Genomic DNA, 16601 nt, shown 5'->3' with positions numbered 1-16601 from the left:
AAAAAAAACAACTAATAAAGACACCTGCTGTTTTCCTTCCCAATCATAATGAGCTCAGATGTAGGTAAGAGTTGGAGATTGTTATTGCCATAACCTGGTACTCTCTTCCAACTTTCCAAAAATGACTAAGTGGAGAATCCCTGAGAAAAATGTGAAGAAACAAATAACTGAAAGAAGATTTTAGGAGCCATCAGGTTTAGTACTATTCTCTGTGGACAATACAGATCTTCAAAGAAATTTCAGTTGGTCTTTTGTAGTAAAGCTACGTATTCCGTAACCATCAAAGGGTCCATGTAATTATTAGAATACATATATTTTTTGGACATGGATGTCATATTCTGTTGGTCACAGACACACTTATATTAGCTCTTAGAGAAGCTTTTGTATAAGTATTAGAGGAATAGTTTGACACCAAGTATTTGGACTTCTTCCTCAGATTCTTGAAGTTTGGTAAAATAACCAGTTCCCCCAAATCAATTGTTTTGATAACCATTTGTTTTCCATTTGTCTTCTTCTTTTATTTTAGGTTTCAACTGTAATAGAAATTTTCTGTCATCACAGCTTATCAAATATCCATCTCTATAGATAGCAGTTTCGCTCTGATTTAATATTGATACTGAAACATCAGTTGATTAACTTTCCTATTTGTCATGAAACAAATAAACCAATTGAAACTTAAATTATTTAACACTTTTATTTAAATAAGTTTTCCAAATAGAGAGCTATCAAATTACTGCTAAGTAGTCCATAATAAGTATTCATATTTTCAGGCTTCTGAATGTTAATGACTTGCTTTCAGTTTTGCTTCCCTTCTGATCAGATATGCAAGTGTCTTGGTACTAATCAAGAAGCTGAAAGCAGATTTTGAGGATGAGAGAAAAATCTGATAGTCTCATTTCTTGAAAGCTTTCTGCTGTACGTAGTACGATGCTGATGTGTGATTATGTGCCTGCTGATTTTGCTATGACATCTATATGTGATTATTTTTTTTCTAAAGGAATAAATGCAGTTACAGGTTGCTGGTGACCTCTTTTTTAAGCATGAACCTCCACCTGGAAATTTTTGACTCTACAGTTACATTACTATGCTATAATCCTAAAAGCATGGAGAGGTATACCCTAGGGCAGATTGCTATTTACACCTGTGCGGGTTTCTGATGGGCTTTCAGAACTCTGTCAATCATTTTGAAAAGTGTGAAAGTAAATATAACCCACACAGCAAGTTTGGTAATGAACAGTTGCAGGAACAGAGTAACTGTTATGACTCTTGAGTGCATAATGAAATCTCCAGTGGCTGATGGGATATGCAGCCAAGCCCTCAGAACAGGTCAGACAAATACCATCTAGAAGTAGGCTAGCACCTTTGTCAAAATAAATAAATAAATAAATAAATAAATCTGTTTTCCTCTTGAAATATGTATGCTTTGGAGTCTGCTCATAGTGCAAGCAAATATATATATATAAATAAGATTTTCTGATACTCTTCTTAGTGTGCATTTGTCAGAGGGTTTAGTTTTGGTATATTATTAAGTACAACAAGCTCAAACAACACATATTACAGCATAAAATGATTACATTCAAATAACTGAGGCTCAGGATAATCAAGGGTGTTTTCTATCAAGTGTTATCTTGCTTTTGGGTAATGGAAAGTATTTGTATTTTGGGGCAACTGGAAAACATGTCATTCAGAATATGAATAAACAGTTGCCAATTTTCTTCAGGAATGAAAGTTTCCGTTTGGGTTAAGAATCTATTTCATCTTTTCAGTGGCAGTTTTTTTCCATTTTATCTAACAACTTTCTTTAGTATAGAACACTGTTTTCCATTTACTTTTATTCTTGCTTTCAGGAAGATTTCTATTAGGAAGACCACAATTAGGCCATCTATTAGAAATGCAAGAGCTACATAGCTTCACTGTCATAGGAAACACAAAAACATTCCATTCTTATTAACAGAATGAGAGATTTTACAGAGGAATTTCGGTTGTTAATGGCAGACTAATTTGTGGCCTATTTTAATTATTTTACACTGTGTCCTTTTGCTTTACAACCTTAAGAACGTTACCTCTTTATGACCAAAGATGCCAGTTTTCTTAAGCCTAGAAGGCTGTTGGTTGAAAGTGTTAAATGGTGATGACTTTAGTGTTTGCAACATTGCACTGCTTTTATAATAATCATATGGTTGAATATAAACGCTCTGTTATCACTTCTTTTGTTTTGATTTTCTTGTAGACATTTCAGCAGTCTTCTCTACAGCAGAAAAGTAAAAAGAAGAACAAAGGTAAAAATTAAATTTGTTTTGATGTTATTGGTTGGAAGGGAATCGAAAGCATGAGCGTGTACATATGCCAATACTTCAGAACTATGTTAGAACAACTAGAACTTGTTAGCTCCAATCAAAAGTATAGTTCAGTTGAACACATATTGAGTTCATTGAACATCATATTGAGAAGCTGTTAGTCCATTACCAATGTCTCATAATATCCTCTTATCTTATAAGCATATAACTACTGATTTTTTTATTTTTTAACATGTAGACTGTAGTATGTTTTGGGGCCAGGGCTGTTTTTGGAGCTGTGTGAGTATAACGTTTCAGTGCAGCCATTGCTCATTACCTTACCTGTCTGGTAATTATATCACAATAAACTGTTTTCCTTTGATGTAGAAGTACAAAGGCCTTAGGAAATGTTTAGTTGCAAAAGAAGGTACAAAGAGAGATTCCTGAATACCCATCAAGTATTTACATAGTTTTATTTTACAAGACTATTAAACAATTAGTAGCTAGGTGTGAAAGTACATGAATTTATATGTTGTGTGCTTTGATGTGACATGAAGTATTAATTTGTTGAAAATGATAAATAACCATTTTTCTTAACTTAAATATCTTGCCTTTCTTTCCTCTATAACATCTCTTTCTGTGTTGCTTTTTTTCTTTTTGTCTCATCTATAGAATATGAGCTCTCTGGGTTGCTGAACCTGGTTTGTTTGGGTTTGCTTTGTTGTTCGTTGTGGTTTTTTTTTGTTGTTGTTCTTTTGTTTGTTTGTTTGTTTGTTTAAGGTATTTTGTGGCCCAAATAAAAGGTTTGTTGTAATTTAATAATGGCATATTGAAGTTGAAAATTTTAATTAATTTTTTGAAGCAAGTATGTAGTGCTTTATGGCTACCTGGCTTGTTGATTTAGTGGACAAGCCAAACACTTTCACATCAACTCATTGTCATTTTCAGCTCCTATTCCTGGTAAAAGCAAAAGACGGATCTCTTGTAAAGATCTTGGCCGAGGAGACTGTGAAGGCTGGCTTTGGAAGAAGAAAGATGCCAAGAGTTATTTCTCCCAGAAATGGAAAAAATATTGGTTCGTCCTGAAAGATACATCTCTCTATTGGTATATCAATGAAGAGGTAAGCCTATATGCTCAATGCTCCATAAAATCCCCTGTGCAGTGCTATTGACGTGGTTTTGTGGAAAGCCAGTGCTTTGAGTGCTTATATATGCAAAAAACTTTATTCACCCAAATAATCATACTGATATTAACTAAATTACCATTAAAGTCTAAGGAGATTTGGTCCTTCAAATTCACCTTTTACTACAAGCAGAAAAAGCATACTTTTCAGTGTCCTGCTCTCACCATTTTAGAATAAATCTATCCTCAAACCATTGAAAGGGAAAAGGTAGTTATTTAATCTTGTCATTCAAGCTTAGTCATGAGAGTGTAAACTTTAATGATGTGCTGTCTAGTGTTCCTTGTTTATGTGTGCCAATGAAATCATCAAAAGCTCTGGCAATTACAGAAGATGCTTTTGTTTTTTTTCAGTTGTGTTCTCCTGTTGTTCCTTCTTTGTATATTTGTTATGATTTCAGTGCTCATGTACGTTGAACTTAGGATCTCCAGAGCAGCCCAACTGAATTGTGTACAGCTTTGATTGTACAACATGTTTTGCTTTGTACATGCTTATTTATATCAGCTTTAGTAGAAAAGCCTTTTGCCAGTCAGGTAGAAAACTTTAAAATTAAACCCTGCTAGTCTCATTAGTAAGTATCCTGAGGTAAAATCATTGCCAACCTGTGAATGGACGTGGTCTTGGACTGCCTTACTTGTTATTTTAATCATTTGTTATTTTAATTTTGCTTTTGTGCAATTTTTTAAAGTATTTTGATCCCAGACTTCTCCCTGTGTAGACAGAAAGCAAGTTGTACCACAAGTAGTTACTGAAGCCTGTTTTCCCACACACTCATTGCATTTGTGCCTTCATCCCAGCTTCAGATCAGTAACCCTAACTCCCTCCTCCTCATCTTCCCTCCTACAACGTCTTCATCAGGGCAGAAATTCATAGCTACAAGAACGTTGACTGGTCACCAGCTGTGGCAAGTGGGTCTAAGGAACCATTGAGTTGCATGATGCTCTCCCTTGGAGAGAGCAGTGGTTTAAGTTCCTCTGTCTCCCTCCTGCCTCAGATTCCCTTGACTTTCTGAGACTGTTATTTTTGAGACCTCAGCTACCTCACTAATGGATTTTTTTTTTCCTTAGGCAACCATGCAAGAAAAAAGAAATAAATTTATTCTTTTTCCTTTTGTTTTTAAAGTACCTGCAAACTCAGTACTTCTTACAACCTTGTACCTCCCACAGAACAACTCCAGTTCCAGTTTTATATGCTAATATCTGTCATTTATTTATTTTTTAGAAAGCAAATAGTCATATAGACTGCATATGTAACATATATTACTGTGAAGATTCTGAGAGCACAAGATGTGATTCTGTGGAATTCATTAAAATACAGTTGCATTTTCTGCAGCTCCACTGTCATGATCTTGTATTAATTTCTTATGCAAAGTTATGGACAGTCAAATAAGAGAGTCTGTGGTACTGATGTATTAGTGGCTTAAAATAATTCTCTCAATTTGTGAAGAGTCAAGAAAGATTATCTGATAAAATAAGCTGTGTGCAACTCTTGAGAGGGGAGGTAGGTCAGATGTCTTCTTTATGTGCTGGAGAGAGATAACAGTAGCTGAAGAGATGTCATATATCCTAGCTGTGATATTGTATAAAGATAGTAAACCGCACACATTTAAGTCACTTTTTTCCCCCTGTTTCTTACAGTACGCTGCATTTCTGCTTACTAATTAGTCCATCCTCCCCTGAAATTAACTAATTACAGTAACTAATTGCCTAAATATATTTGGTCATTTTGTATATTTTCAAATGTTGGTTCAGCTGTGAAATTGTTTGAGAAAACCAGGTATTTAAAACTGTATTTTATACCAAGGGATCTGTCTTACTACTTTGGCAAAAGTCCCAGTGAATTCTGTGGGAGGTTTGCCAGAGCAGAGCATACATCGGTATTCCTTATGTAAGAAGCAGGCAAGTGAAAATATCCTTAAGTTTTCAGTATGTGTTTTTCTTTTCTGACACCTTAACAACAGTACTATTTAGAATTATCTTTGCAGGATGAAAAAGCAGAAGGATTCATCAGTCTACCTGAATTTAAAATTGACAGAGCTAGTGAATGCCGAAAGAAATAGTAAGTATGCTCAAAAGTAATGCAGTAATATAATAAGAACAATGATACAGTAGAAAAAGTGGAACAAAGGACAAGGTTCTCCCTTTAAACAGTGACATAATGGACTGTGTTACAAAGATTATTTGGCTATATCACAGAATTAAATCATACAGAACAGTCAAATACAGTATTTGTATTTGGGGTTGTTGTTTTTTGTCTGAAACCTTTAAGCTCAAGAAACCATCCGCGCGTGCACACACACACACAAAAGTCTCCAGATTCATGTCCAAGCATCCATCTTTTATGTAACTCCAAATTAGTTTGCATAATCTCAAACTGTGCTGGCACAGTATGTCAGTCCCGAGGCAGAGTAAAACAAGAGAGTGATAGTTATTTTCTCTTTCTGGGGTATGAACTAAAGCTTTAAAGTAACTTTTCTTCTCACCTAGCTGTATTTGCTGGTGTCTGGGTTTGCACCATTGCATGAACCCATTCTTCATTTAGATGCAGGTTCAAGCATATGTAGTGACATGATAGGTGCATTCTCTCACAAATGTATTTTTAGAGTGAAAACTTTTTAAGTTGCCTTCTAATGGTTCTTACTGTTATTTGACTGAAGTTTATTGAGGCTGTAGAATCACTGAAAATTGTACAGAAAAGCCATTGCGAAAGTAAAACAATATGACTTATAGTATGTACAGTTATAAAGAAGAGACTGACCTTGTATCAGTTGGTCTACATAGCTCTTCAGGATGATCTCTGCTCTTCATGATGATTTCATAGGGCAGAAAATAAAATTGCCTTTAAAAAAAAATGAAATATCAGCTTTTGTTTATTGTATTGTGCCCTGTGTCCTTGGGCTACGTTGCTGAAGTGCTTCATTTTTATGCTTTTTGGGGCAGCAACATAAACTCAACCTATTTCTCAGAACTGCACCCTGCTTGAATGGTTTTTTTTTTGGTTTGGTTTTGTTTTGTTTTTTAACTTGGTAGTATTTGCTAGATAGTAGTATATAAAATGTGGTTGTTAAAATTCCTTATATCTTGGGTGGCAGATGAAGGGAAAAAAAAAAAACACTCTAAGAATTCAGATGGCAAGTGCTGTAACAACTTTAAGCCAAATTTTGGGTCTCAGTAACTTGATGTGTTTCTAAAGTGAGCAGAGGTCACTGCATATCTGCTTTCACTTCTATAACATTGTGTAATGGTCTACAGTGTAGGAGTCCTTTTTGTCTCATTTTTACATGCTACTTTCACTAGTGCTACCTTTCGTGGATTTCAATTTCACGTACCCAGTTTCTATATATATATATGTACATACACATACAAACATATATTAAAAACTGCAAGCATGATACATGAAGAACATCATTACCATTTAAAAAAACAAAACAAAACAAAACAAACAAAAAAACCACCAACAATGGTCTAGAAAGGGAATTATTATATATATATATATATATATAATCCATTGTAGTTCAGAAAAATGGTACTGATGCTTTTCGTATACCATGCTTGCAGTTTTCCTTATTTTCTTCAGGACTGTTAGGCATTTTTTTCATTTTCTTATTTTAAGGGAGACCTTCAGGGTATTTGGAAAAATGATTCTTCTGTACTATAAATTATTAATTACTTTCTGGTGCATTTCAAGAACTTCACCATAAATCTTTATCCAGCATAGTTACAAAATTCTTTCAAGTAATTTATTTCATATTATGTATGAAATGCAGTAATTCTCTCAGCCTAGTCATGTTGATTACTTTGGTGGAAAGAAAAGATGAGTTGTAATTGCCCGTTGCTTAGAATGACCTCAAGAACACCTTGTTGATTTATAACAGCTTTTCAAAAGTCAATCAGTGCATCACATTTTTCTGTTTGAAATGCAGTTGTTAGAGCTAAAGGTAATGTCAAGGTCATTGGGATGTCAGAAATCACCAGGACTGCAAGTTTTTCTGTTGTATTGAATAAATTGTTTGGTCAATTTTCTGTTCAGAAAAATTTGACACCTACAGTATATCTGTAAAATTGCCTAATAAATAAAACTGTATCCTTACCTGGTTAACTTTGTCCAAATGTACTACGCTGTAGGTATACAGTCTACTTATATACACATGATTCAAATATTGTTTAGAAAGGGGTACTTGCAGAACACTTCAGTCAGTGAAATCTGGCACAATCCTAAATGTTAGAATCAAAGAATTATAGAATATTCTGTGTTGGGAGGGATCCACAAGGATCAAGGATGTTATATTTGTATAACATGTTGGGAGGCTTCTAACAAGTCAGGAAATCTGAACCGATTGCTTGGTGACCACGCTAACACATAAAAAAAAAATAAATAAATAAATAAAAATTGTGCTATTACCTTTTTATAATTACGTTTTTCCTCTACAGTGCATTCAAAGCCTGCCATCCTAAGATCAAAAGTTTTTATTTTGCTGCTGAACATCTAGATGATATGAACAGGTAAGGAAGTCAAGCAAAGGTCAAGAAATCATTCCTTAAACATGGCACTTCCTTGAAGTTAGTGATAATAAATTAGAAGTTTATCTAAGAAATTAACAGTTAAGAAAATAAGTGCAGAGTAGCATTTTTTTCTGTCTGCATATGCTAAATATTCAATTCATGCAAAAAATAGCTTTTTTGAAACAAAGATTTGAAGATTTTTAGAAACAAGATTCTATCTTTCTGCTAAGAATCAAAAAACAATTTTTGAAAATAACCCATAAACACAATTTCAGAATTCAAGTTTTCTGTAAAGCTGTTCTTAACTGTGTGACACCTGAAAACGTGCAACATCTCCAACTCTGCTTCCCAGCATACCTCCACAGACATGTGATGCTTGCTCTGGGGATGCTTCTATTTCTGGCTCTTGAAGGAGTGATAAGTTGGAGAAGGATTTATAACAGTAACTGATTATTCTTATGCCAATCTTGAAAAAGGAGTTAGAGATTAAAGCAATTTGTTGTGCAGATTCTCTCCACCAACATGAATTTAACCTACACATTGAAGTGAAATTTTGACTTTAAGGAAGTTAGTGGGGAAAATCTCAGCAACTTGAAAAGACTGAGGTTTTAAGTCTCAGCTCTTTGTGTGTTGAGCTTAACTGTACCTATATTAAGCCAATTTTTCAGAAAAAAAATTGAGATTCCAGCATAAAATAAACACAATTACGCTTATTTCATGTAAAAGACAAATTAAAATCATGGATCCAATGCCTATTCAAATATTTGGAGGATCATTTCATTTATTTTCATAGCATAAATTAAAACTAATTCAGTTCAAAATAATATGTAGTTTTCATCGTATGACAGGACACAAACAAAAATCTATGATTGTAACCTGATAATTGTTCTGACTTACATAATGTCTGTGGACATCCTAGCTGAGTAAAATTGCTTTTAAAACAGGAGAAAAAGGAGATAAAACTCAACTCATAAAACTCATTAGTTAGTGCTGTGGTCATGGTTTAATCTCTCCTGTGTGTACTGGATTCAGGTACCTGGCCAATCGGCTTCAGGGTACTGCCAGTTCTTTACTAATAATGTTTGACTGAAAAGTATACTAGTACTATTCTGTGTTTGCTTTTATTTAGAAATAGCTGTCTGGTAACATTTTCAAAGGTTCATGCATGACTGAAACTCATTTCAAAAGTCTCTCATCATTTAGAATACTTAAAACCTTTTTATTTGTTTGTAAAATTTTAGGCTTGCCTTTACTAGATAACTCTGTCAAGCCAGTCACCCAAACAGCACAGCAAATAGAATAATGGCACGGTCTATTCAGCATATCCTGAACTACAGCAGCAGATAAATCATTTCTGTCAGTAAGTCCTCAGTCAGTATGACAAGGTGACTTGTTTCTAAGGATAAAAATTTATATAACTCTTCAGTAATCAAAAATCAGAGGGAAATGTGCATCAATATGTTAAAAATATATTGCACAATCTAAAACTTAAGAACTAGAAGATTTTTAACTTTGCAGCATGAGTTATCTTTTTATCATATTTTGAAATACATGCTTACCAGTTCTTTCAGAAAGACCTAGACCAAATTTTGAAATGAATTATGCACATGTAAATTTAAAATAACTCCGTCAATGTCTATGGAATTTCTTGAAATTCTTATGTCTGAATTGACATCACAGTCTCACCATATATTTTTATTTGATCCACTTTGTTTAATATATGATAAAAAGTAGTTCACCTTCACAAGCTTAATACACAAATTAACTCTATATTGAACAAAAACGTGTTACTGAAAAAATAATCTTTCAAATGCAGAGGTAATAAAATTCAATACTTCCTACCTAAAAGCATGTTCTAGCCTAACCAAAGTCAAACACAGAATCAATATATTAAAAGTTAAATTAAAACTGTTTTGATCAATTTATGTTCTTCATTAGGTTTCAGAGGTACATTTTTGTCAGGTGTAATGCAGTCACTGCAGTTCTATTATATGTGAGGCACAAGAAATAAAGGAAATTAGAAAACTGCTAAAGCAGTCTAACAAAGTTAGAACTGGTTCCATTCCTTCATCCCTTGAATAAAATAACTTGGTTAAAAAAATAAATAAAAAAAAAAGAAGAAAGAAAAACTATATACAGGACATGAAGTTTTTTTTGGGTGTGTATACTCACATAAAATGTGTGTTTTAGTTTTAGGTAACTTTGTTCCTATTCAATTTTTCTTACTACTTTTATGACTGAGCCACACTGCTATGTTGGTAGAAGCTGGGAGAACTGTATTCACTGAACTTTATTGTTGTGGCATCTGAAATCCCTCTCCTTTGCATGGTTACACCAGCACAAGCATTCTTTCTACCCATACAACACGTTTACGTTGGGTGAGAAGAAGGATGGAATATCCTTCATTGATGCAAAGTACAATTTTGCTAATACAGGTTTATATTCATAGAAATACCTTGCTTCGAAATTTCTTGTTATTCCTATTCCAAGAAAATATTATGATGCACAAGGCAGTCCACATATTTCTACATAATGATGCTATGTGTAACTTTATTTTGATTGTTAACTGTACCTGCTACTTTATGGACTAAATATCTGTTTTTTCCTCAGAGATCTCAATCATCAGTTCAAAGGCAAATGCAGCCTTTTCAGTGTTGGCTGGCTTAAATACTTTGCAAACTCTTATTGATCCTTTTTATTCCAAATATGATAAGCTATATAATCTATGCAGGAAAATGCAGTCTGTAGCTTCACATAGAATGGTTGTCTGAGAAATTCCTTGAGCCTATTGTAACCGAACTGTCCTCTGTATCTTTTTGTGTATAGGCAGAGTATTAAAATTTATAATTTCTTCCTCAATGTAGCTCTATAGTTAAGAGTAAAGATGACAAATCAGCTTGTATTAGTAGCACGTGAGAATGTGTCCGGAAGATTTCAGTGAAGATGGCCTCTAAAATATTTCTAGCATCGTCTATGGGCCTCTTCATTCTGGTTAAACTGCAGCTGTTTACTTACAGACACTATGTGGTATCCATACTCCCATTGCTATATAGCAGGTTCATCCTAATCCTTGAGCTTTATGGTTAAGGACAATTAGACACCCTGCTTTGACTAAAAGCTTTGCACCTACCTGGAGTTTGAGATAAGATCGAAAAATGTTTCCTACTCTTCTGTTTGAGTGCCAGTACTGTGCATTCTTCTTTATAAGAGTTGTAAGTCTATAGAAAGATATATATTTTTAATCTGGTTCTGAGTGAGTCATAAAATTGTTTTAATTAGATACTGACAAGAAATATATATGCTATTCTTGAAGAGAAAAAGAAAACAAGCAAAACCTAGATGACTGCTGCAAGTACCAGTGCTACTTATTGTAACTATTACTGTCATAGTTAACAATAGTATAATTCTCACAAGAAAACTAAAGCTGCATTTGCAGTAAGGAAGGAATATTTTCTTGGCCTTTTGCCCTCTAAAAATTACAGCACACCACAGGGAAGACAGGTTTAAATCTTCCCATGTACAAGGGCTTTGCAGATTACTTTTAAGTAGGTTTTAATATTCATAGTAAAGAGTTCTTGTATAACTGTACACTTGATACTTTTGTCCCTTATGTTGTGTAAAGCAAGAATGTTTTATTCTTCCTCCACTCTTCTAAAGATCGTTGCATTTCCCTGTGATATAACCCCAGTGTGATGGATCTCTCACACTCTAGCCTGAATGAACCTAACTCTAGCCATGATTTATTAAAATAATACTAATTGTCTAACCATATATGTTCTAGCCATATCTAATGAAGCTTTAGTGGCCATATACCAGAAAATATGCAGAAGTCAATACCATTCTTTTAATTTATGAACTAGCAAACCACTCAAAAGACATAGTTATTAACTGTTTACAACCAGATCAGTGCCTGGTCACTCATCCCACAGGCACTTGTAGGTGATATTCCAAACCATGACATAAACCATGAACTACAGAAAATCATTAAATGTGAAGTCAGTCTGTTGTCTCTCTTTTAGACTGGTATACAGTTCCTGGGTTATTGTGAGATTATACTTTTCAGGAAATAAAATTTTTCTGGAATAATCTACTTTAGCTGTAACCACTGACAATTAACTCTTTGATAATTTAATTGGTTACCTCACTCTCAGGCACACAAAATGCTATCTCATGTTTAGGATGAAATGAAATTTCCCAAATGGAGAGCCCTTATAGTTGTATCATTTAATATTTTGTGGTGAGTAGGCCTACTCAAAGGGGTACGGTAGGCAATTGTTTCATGTCGACTGCACTGGGTGGTGTTAAGCCCTGAGCTGAACTGGGAATGTGTGAGAGGCCAGCAAAGCCCACCTCTGCTGTCTGCCACGCCATACAACAAAGCAGGTGCTTGCCTGGTCGTGCTCTTTGCCCTCTGTACAAGGACAGGTCTGTGGCCTTTGCTGGTCCCAGGGCATAACAGTGCTGGAGTGGTGTGGGTGAGGTTCCCCCATCAGTGCCTCTGATTTGGGCTGGCAGAACTGTCGAGACAGGTGAGCTTCACTCCCTAAAGAAAGCCTTCACATATCAGGAATGTGAACTTAAAAGAGAGTTTTGGAGAGGGATGACTTTTTTCTTCTGTGAAGACGTGCAACAGTTGTCTGAAGCATGATTTGTTGGATTTCTGTCCCTGTGTGCCAGTGATTTTTTAAAGTGTATGGCACTTCCTAAAAAGAAATTTTAAGTCTTTTCTTCAGCTTCCCTGTTCTTCTGGCAGAAACTTTGTAAGTTAATATGCAGTGTGCTATAATCACTTCAGTAGATCTCTAGCATCCTTCCCAATGTACAATGACTTATGGGCCATTAATGTAATTTACAGATAACACGTGATCAGTTTGTGTAAGGAGCAGTAGCAGAAGTTTATTTCAAGGACAGCAACTGTATTTTATGATCTAATGTCTGTTTATCCTGAACTGAAGTGTCTTAAAGGTTGGCATGCTGGACTGATTGCAAAGATCTCACCAAAGGTCTCTCTTGCTGGTAAAATACTACATGCTGTTTCCATATTGCAATATGCAAATAACAGCCATCAGGCCAGTTTTCTGAAACAGGAGTTTCACATTTCTGAAGGCAATGCAGAACTGACTCCAGCTGACCTTCTGTATTCACTAGCAGTAAAATTGCAAGCCACTGACTGGCTTGGCAAACCAGGTCCGTCATCCTGTAGTCAGGATGACGTGTGTAAGTAATTCCAGGTTTAACATGGAATGGACAACCATAGGAGGTTGTTATGGTCGTTTAAAGCATCACTGATGGAGGAACTGATTTAGTCTGTTTGGATAATGAATACACTGAGAGCCTTTTGGGGGAGGAGGGCAGGCTGAATCAGAGCGTTGCTACAGGCAGTCAAATGTATGCTTTTCAATGACAGTCCTGCTAGAAGAGAATGGCAATAGTTTATTTTCAATACATGTAGCTTATGGAAGCATTTTTTCAAGTCTAAGTTGAGGTGAAAGCCTTAGGTATGAATTGCATTGAGGCAACTGTCTTTTTTCCCTCTGCTTCCCTGACACAAACACAAAGGCGAATTCTGATGTGCCACCTCCTCTTTGTATTTGGCACTGTAGGTAAGCCCTAAAACACATAATGGCATAATTAAACCTCACTGTCTGTTTAGGAGTGAACCTGTTCTTTTGACTGGTGGTTTCTGCTCTGTTCCTCCACTAAGTTGACAAATCAGGCCTTAAAATATTGCTTAAATCTCTGAAAAATGGTGTTTATTCTCAAGAAATCAGAACGGCAGAAGTATTGGTATGATGGCATATCTATGAACAGCAGACTTAATAGCCCTTTGATTATCTCTAAATCCTTTATTTTACAGATGTTTGACATCATACATGGTTTTCCATTTGAAACAAGATCTTTGCTGTGAAAACAATTTTTTCAACAGCAAAATTATAGATCTTTGGAGGATCCCTGAATAAAAGTATCAAAGAAAACAGCTGTTTAATATGAAAAATAACATTGTCTTGAATCTCTGTCAGATGCTCATACCTTTGTTTTTTGTAGAAATACACTAAAAATTAACATGCTGGATCAGTATCACTGCTTTTTTAATATTATTTCAGATGGCTAAACAGAATTAACATGCTTGCTGCTGGCTATGCAGAAAGGGAGAGGATCAAACAAGAGCAAGGTAATGTTATTATTTTGGTTTCTTCTGTCAGCTCCTATAATAAGTTCATCTGTTCTTTTTTCTCAGCTGTGTATCAGGCCTCATTCTCATCATCTGACAGCAATTCACATATAAGCATCCCTGTTGTTGCTTTAGAGAATTGCTTCTTTCTCAGGGTTTTTGATGAGTTTCTTCAGACTCTGGTCCACATACCCTTGGATTATTTCTGAGAAAGCCACTGAAGGTAGCTAAAAGCAGCACATTTTCTGCCAGTAATCTCAGGTATGTGGTACTAAGGAGTCTGTGTTCTCCATTAAAATAAGCTTAAGAATCTGCAAACTAAAAAGTAATTTAAAATATTGCATTTGGTGTTTTAATTCACAGGGATGAGGAATGCATGAAATAGGTCTCAGGAACAAAACCATTCCTCTAAAGCCTGCTGACGTAACTGGATTCCCCTTAAAAAACTATAATTTTAAGGCCATTTAATGTTTTATAATTTCTGCTGGTTTTGCTGTTTTGAGGTGTGTACGTGAGCCTTGTTGGCCGTTTCAGTGATGAAGCCTTTCATTTGGAGTCATAGGTTTACATCATTTTATGAATATTTTTTATGTCTGGTATTTCATACATTTATAAAAGCAGCACACACAAAATAAGTCACTTTGCTTTGGTTTGCTGCAGTAGAAATTCTGTTTGCAGATAAGTAAAAGAAAGGGTCAGTCCTCCATTGCGTTGGGCAGGTTGTTCCCTCAAACTGCCAGTGACATGGATCAACAGAAGTGTTCCTATCCGACTGACTGGTCTGGCAAGCAGTTGGCTTGTGAATCCATACTCTAGTTTACAGATGTACCTGGCAGCAAATACCAGAAAATTGCAGTGGCCATGATGATCCAGAGTTTATCCAGATGACTGTCTGCCTGCTGCCTGTTGAGTCAGAACATCACTTTATAGTTCTGTGGCTTCTCCCCCTTCATCAGTGAAGTTCTGACTTTTGTCCCAAAAAGCTTACAGCTCAGAGCTGCAGCAGCAATGTATTTCATGTAATATTTTATTTATGAAAACTGTATTTCTAGCCATTTTTCAGGGAGAGTTTGTATTCAGAAGACTATCACTGGGCTTCAAAATTAGCCACATAGTGTCCTCCACACCACTCAAAGTCCTGGTTCTGTACCAACCTATGTGACAGCAGCCTTAGCCATGTCCATCTGGTCTGATATAGCGAGGAGGAAGATGTTTGTGATCTGTATGTCTGTGTCTGCAATGCATTGCTGTGGTGCCCCTTTCCTGGGAGACACTGCAAAAAAATCTTTTCCCTGATGAGAAGCAAGTGTGGCTTTGGCAGCCAGGTGGAAACATCGTGAGAGTACAATATTCTATAATGGCTGAAGACTAACAGACAGCATCATAAAATGATGTCTGTGTTGATTTATACCCTGACTGTCTCACGACAGAGCACCCTAGAGAGATCAGCCTGCTGTTGAAGAGCACTGGCTTACAGCATACAGCTGTAATTTGATGGTAATAGCATGGGTGGGAAGGTTTGTGGGTGTTCTGTCTTTCTCTCAGATAACTAGGTTGTACCTGCTATTGCCTCATTTCTAATTTTACCTTCCAGTAAGTGCAGCTGCTTATCCCGGGAGTGTTGCCCACCTGGCTTCATCCCATATGGTCCTTGCACATCATGTAATTCATAGTACCAGGCCCTCTGCATTCACACAGTCCATTCACACCATGCTCTCTGTATCTCCAGGCATGTTCTCAATGCCTCACCAAACTTCAAAATCAGTTTGCGAGTCTGTATTTCCCAGGCTGTATTGCAGTAACCAGGTTGGAGGGACCTGTATACCATCCATCACTACCTGAAGAGGCTGTAAACAAGCTCTTAATCTTGGAGTCTTCAGGGAAATCCTCCATGTTAGCATCCAAAGCCAAATTGAGGCCATGTTAGCATCCAAAGCCAAACTGAAGCTTTTATTGACAGCAGGTTGGCACTGGAATTACAATAATGTGGAATGGTAAAGGAAAAGGTGTAAGAACTGTTACGCTAACACTGTACGTACAAGTGCACAATTGCAGACATGATGCACCTTTATAAATCCAGATAGATTTGGAAAAAATATTTTTCCTACCAAGAAATCACTGAATAATAAAAGAGTAGATGATCCTGTTCTTAGACATGAGATCATGTGCATTCATGCCTCCTGTTGCCTATTATTAAAATGGCTCCCTATTGAAGATCATCAGTGAGACCCCACTTACCACTGAAATTATATCCCAGGCACTAAGGGAGCTCTTTATTACCACCCTAATGCCATTTACTCAAATTGATTTATCATATGGAGGTAGGGAAAGCTATATCCTCTGTGTTGCATATATGTGAGGGTATCACGTTCCCCACTCGCTGCAGTACAGTGTTTTTATGCCTCTGGTGATTACCCTTGGCTCCCAGCACAAGGGCTGTTAAACAGCTGAGTAGTGCCCCTAATTAGCA

General features: G+C 35.9%; 1 protein-coding gene across 4 annotated transcripts in view; it reads left to right on the top strand.

Annotated features, from left to right (window-relative positions):
* CNKSR2 (connector enhancer of kinase suppressor of Ras 2) overlaps nucleotides 1–16601 on the top strand; it is a 215933-nt gene that overhangs the window by 156481 nt on the left and 42851 nt on the right. For all 4 annotated transcript variants that reach the window (XM_035542316.2, XM_035542315.2, XM_035542313.2 and 1 more), the window contains 5 exons: nucleotides 2231–2279; nucleotides 3225–3397; nucleotides 5442–5515; nucleotides 7888–7959; nucleotides 14064–14131. In XM_035542316.2, the coding sequence (XP_035398209.1) occupies nucleotides 2231–2279; nucleotides 3225–3397; nucleotides 5442–5515; nucleotides 7888–7959; nucleotides 14064–14131 (436 nt within the window). The remainder of the gene's footprint in view (nucleotides 1–2230; nucleotides 2280–3224; nucleotides 3398–5441; nucleotides 5516–7887; nucleotides 7960–14063; nucleotides 14132–16601) is intronic.

The sequence above is a fragment of the Cygnus atratus genome, chromosome 1 (assembly GCF_013377495.2).
Source record: "Cygnus atratus isolate AKBS03 ecotype Queensland, Australia chromosome 1, CAtr_DNAZoo_HiC_assembly, whole genome shotgun sequence".
NCBI lineage: Eukaryota > Metazoa > Chordata > Aves > Anseriformes > Anatidae > Cygnus > Cygnus atratus.
This window is presented reverse-complemented; position numbering and strand designations above follow the sequence as displayed.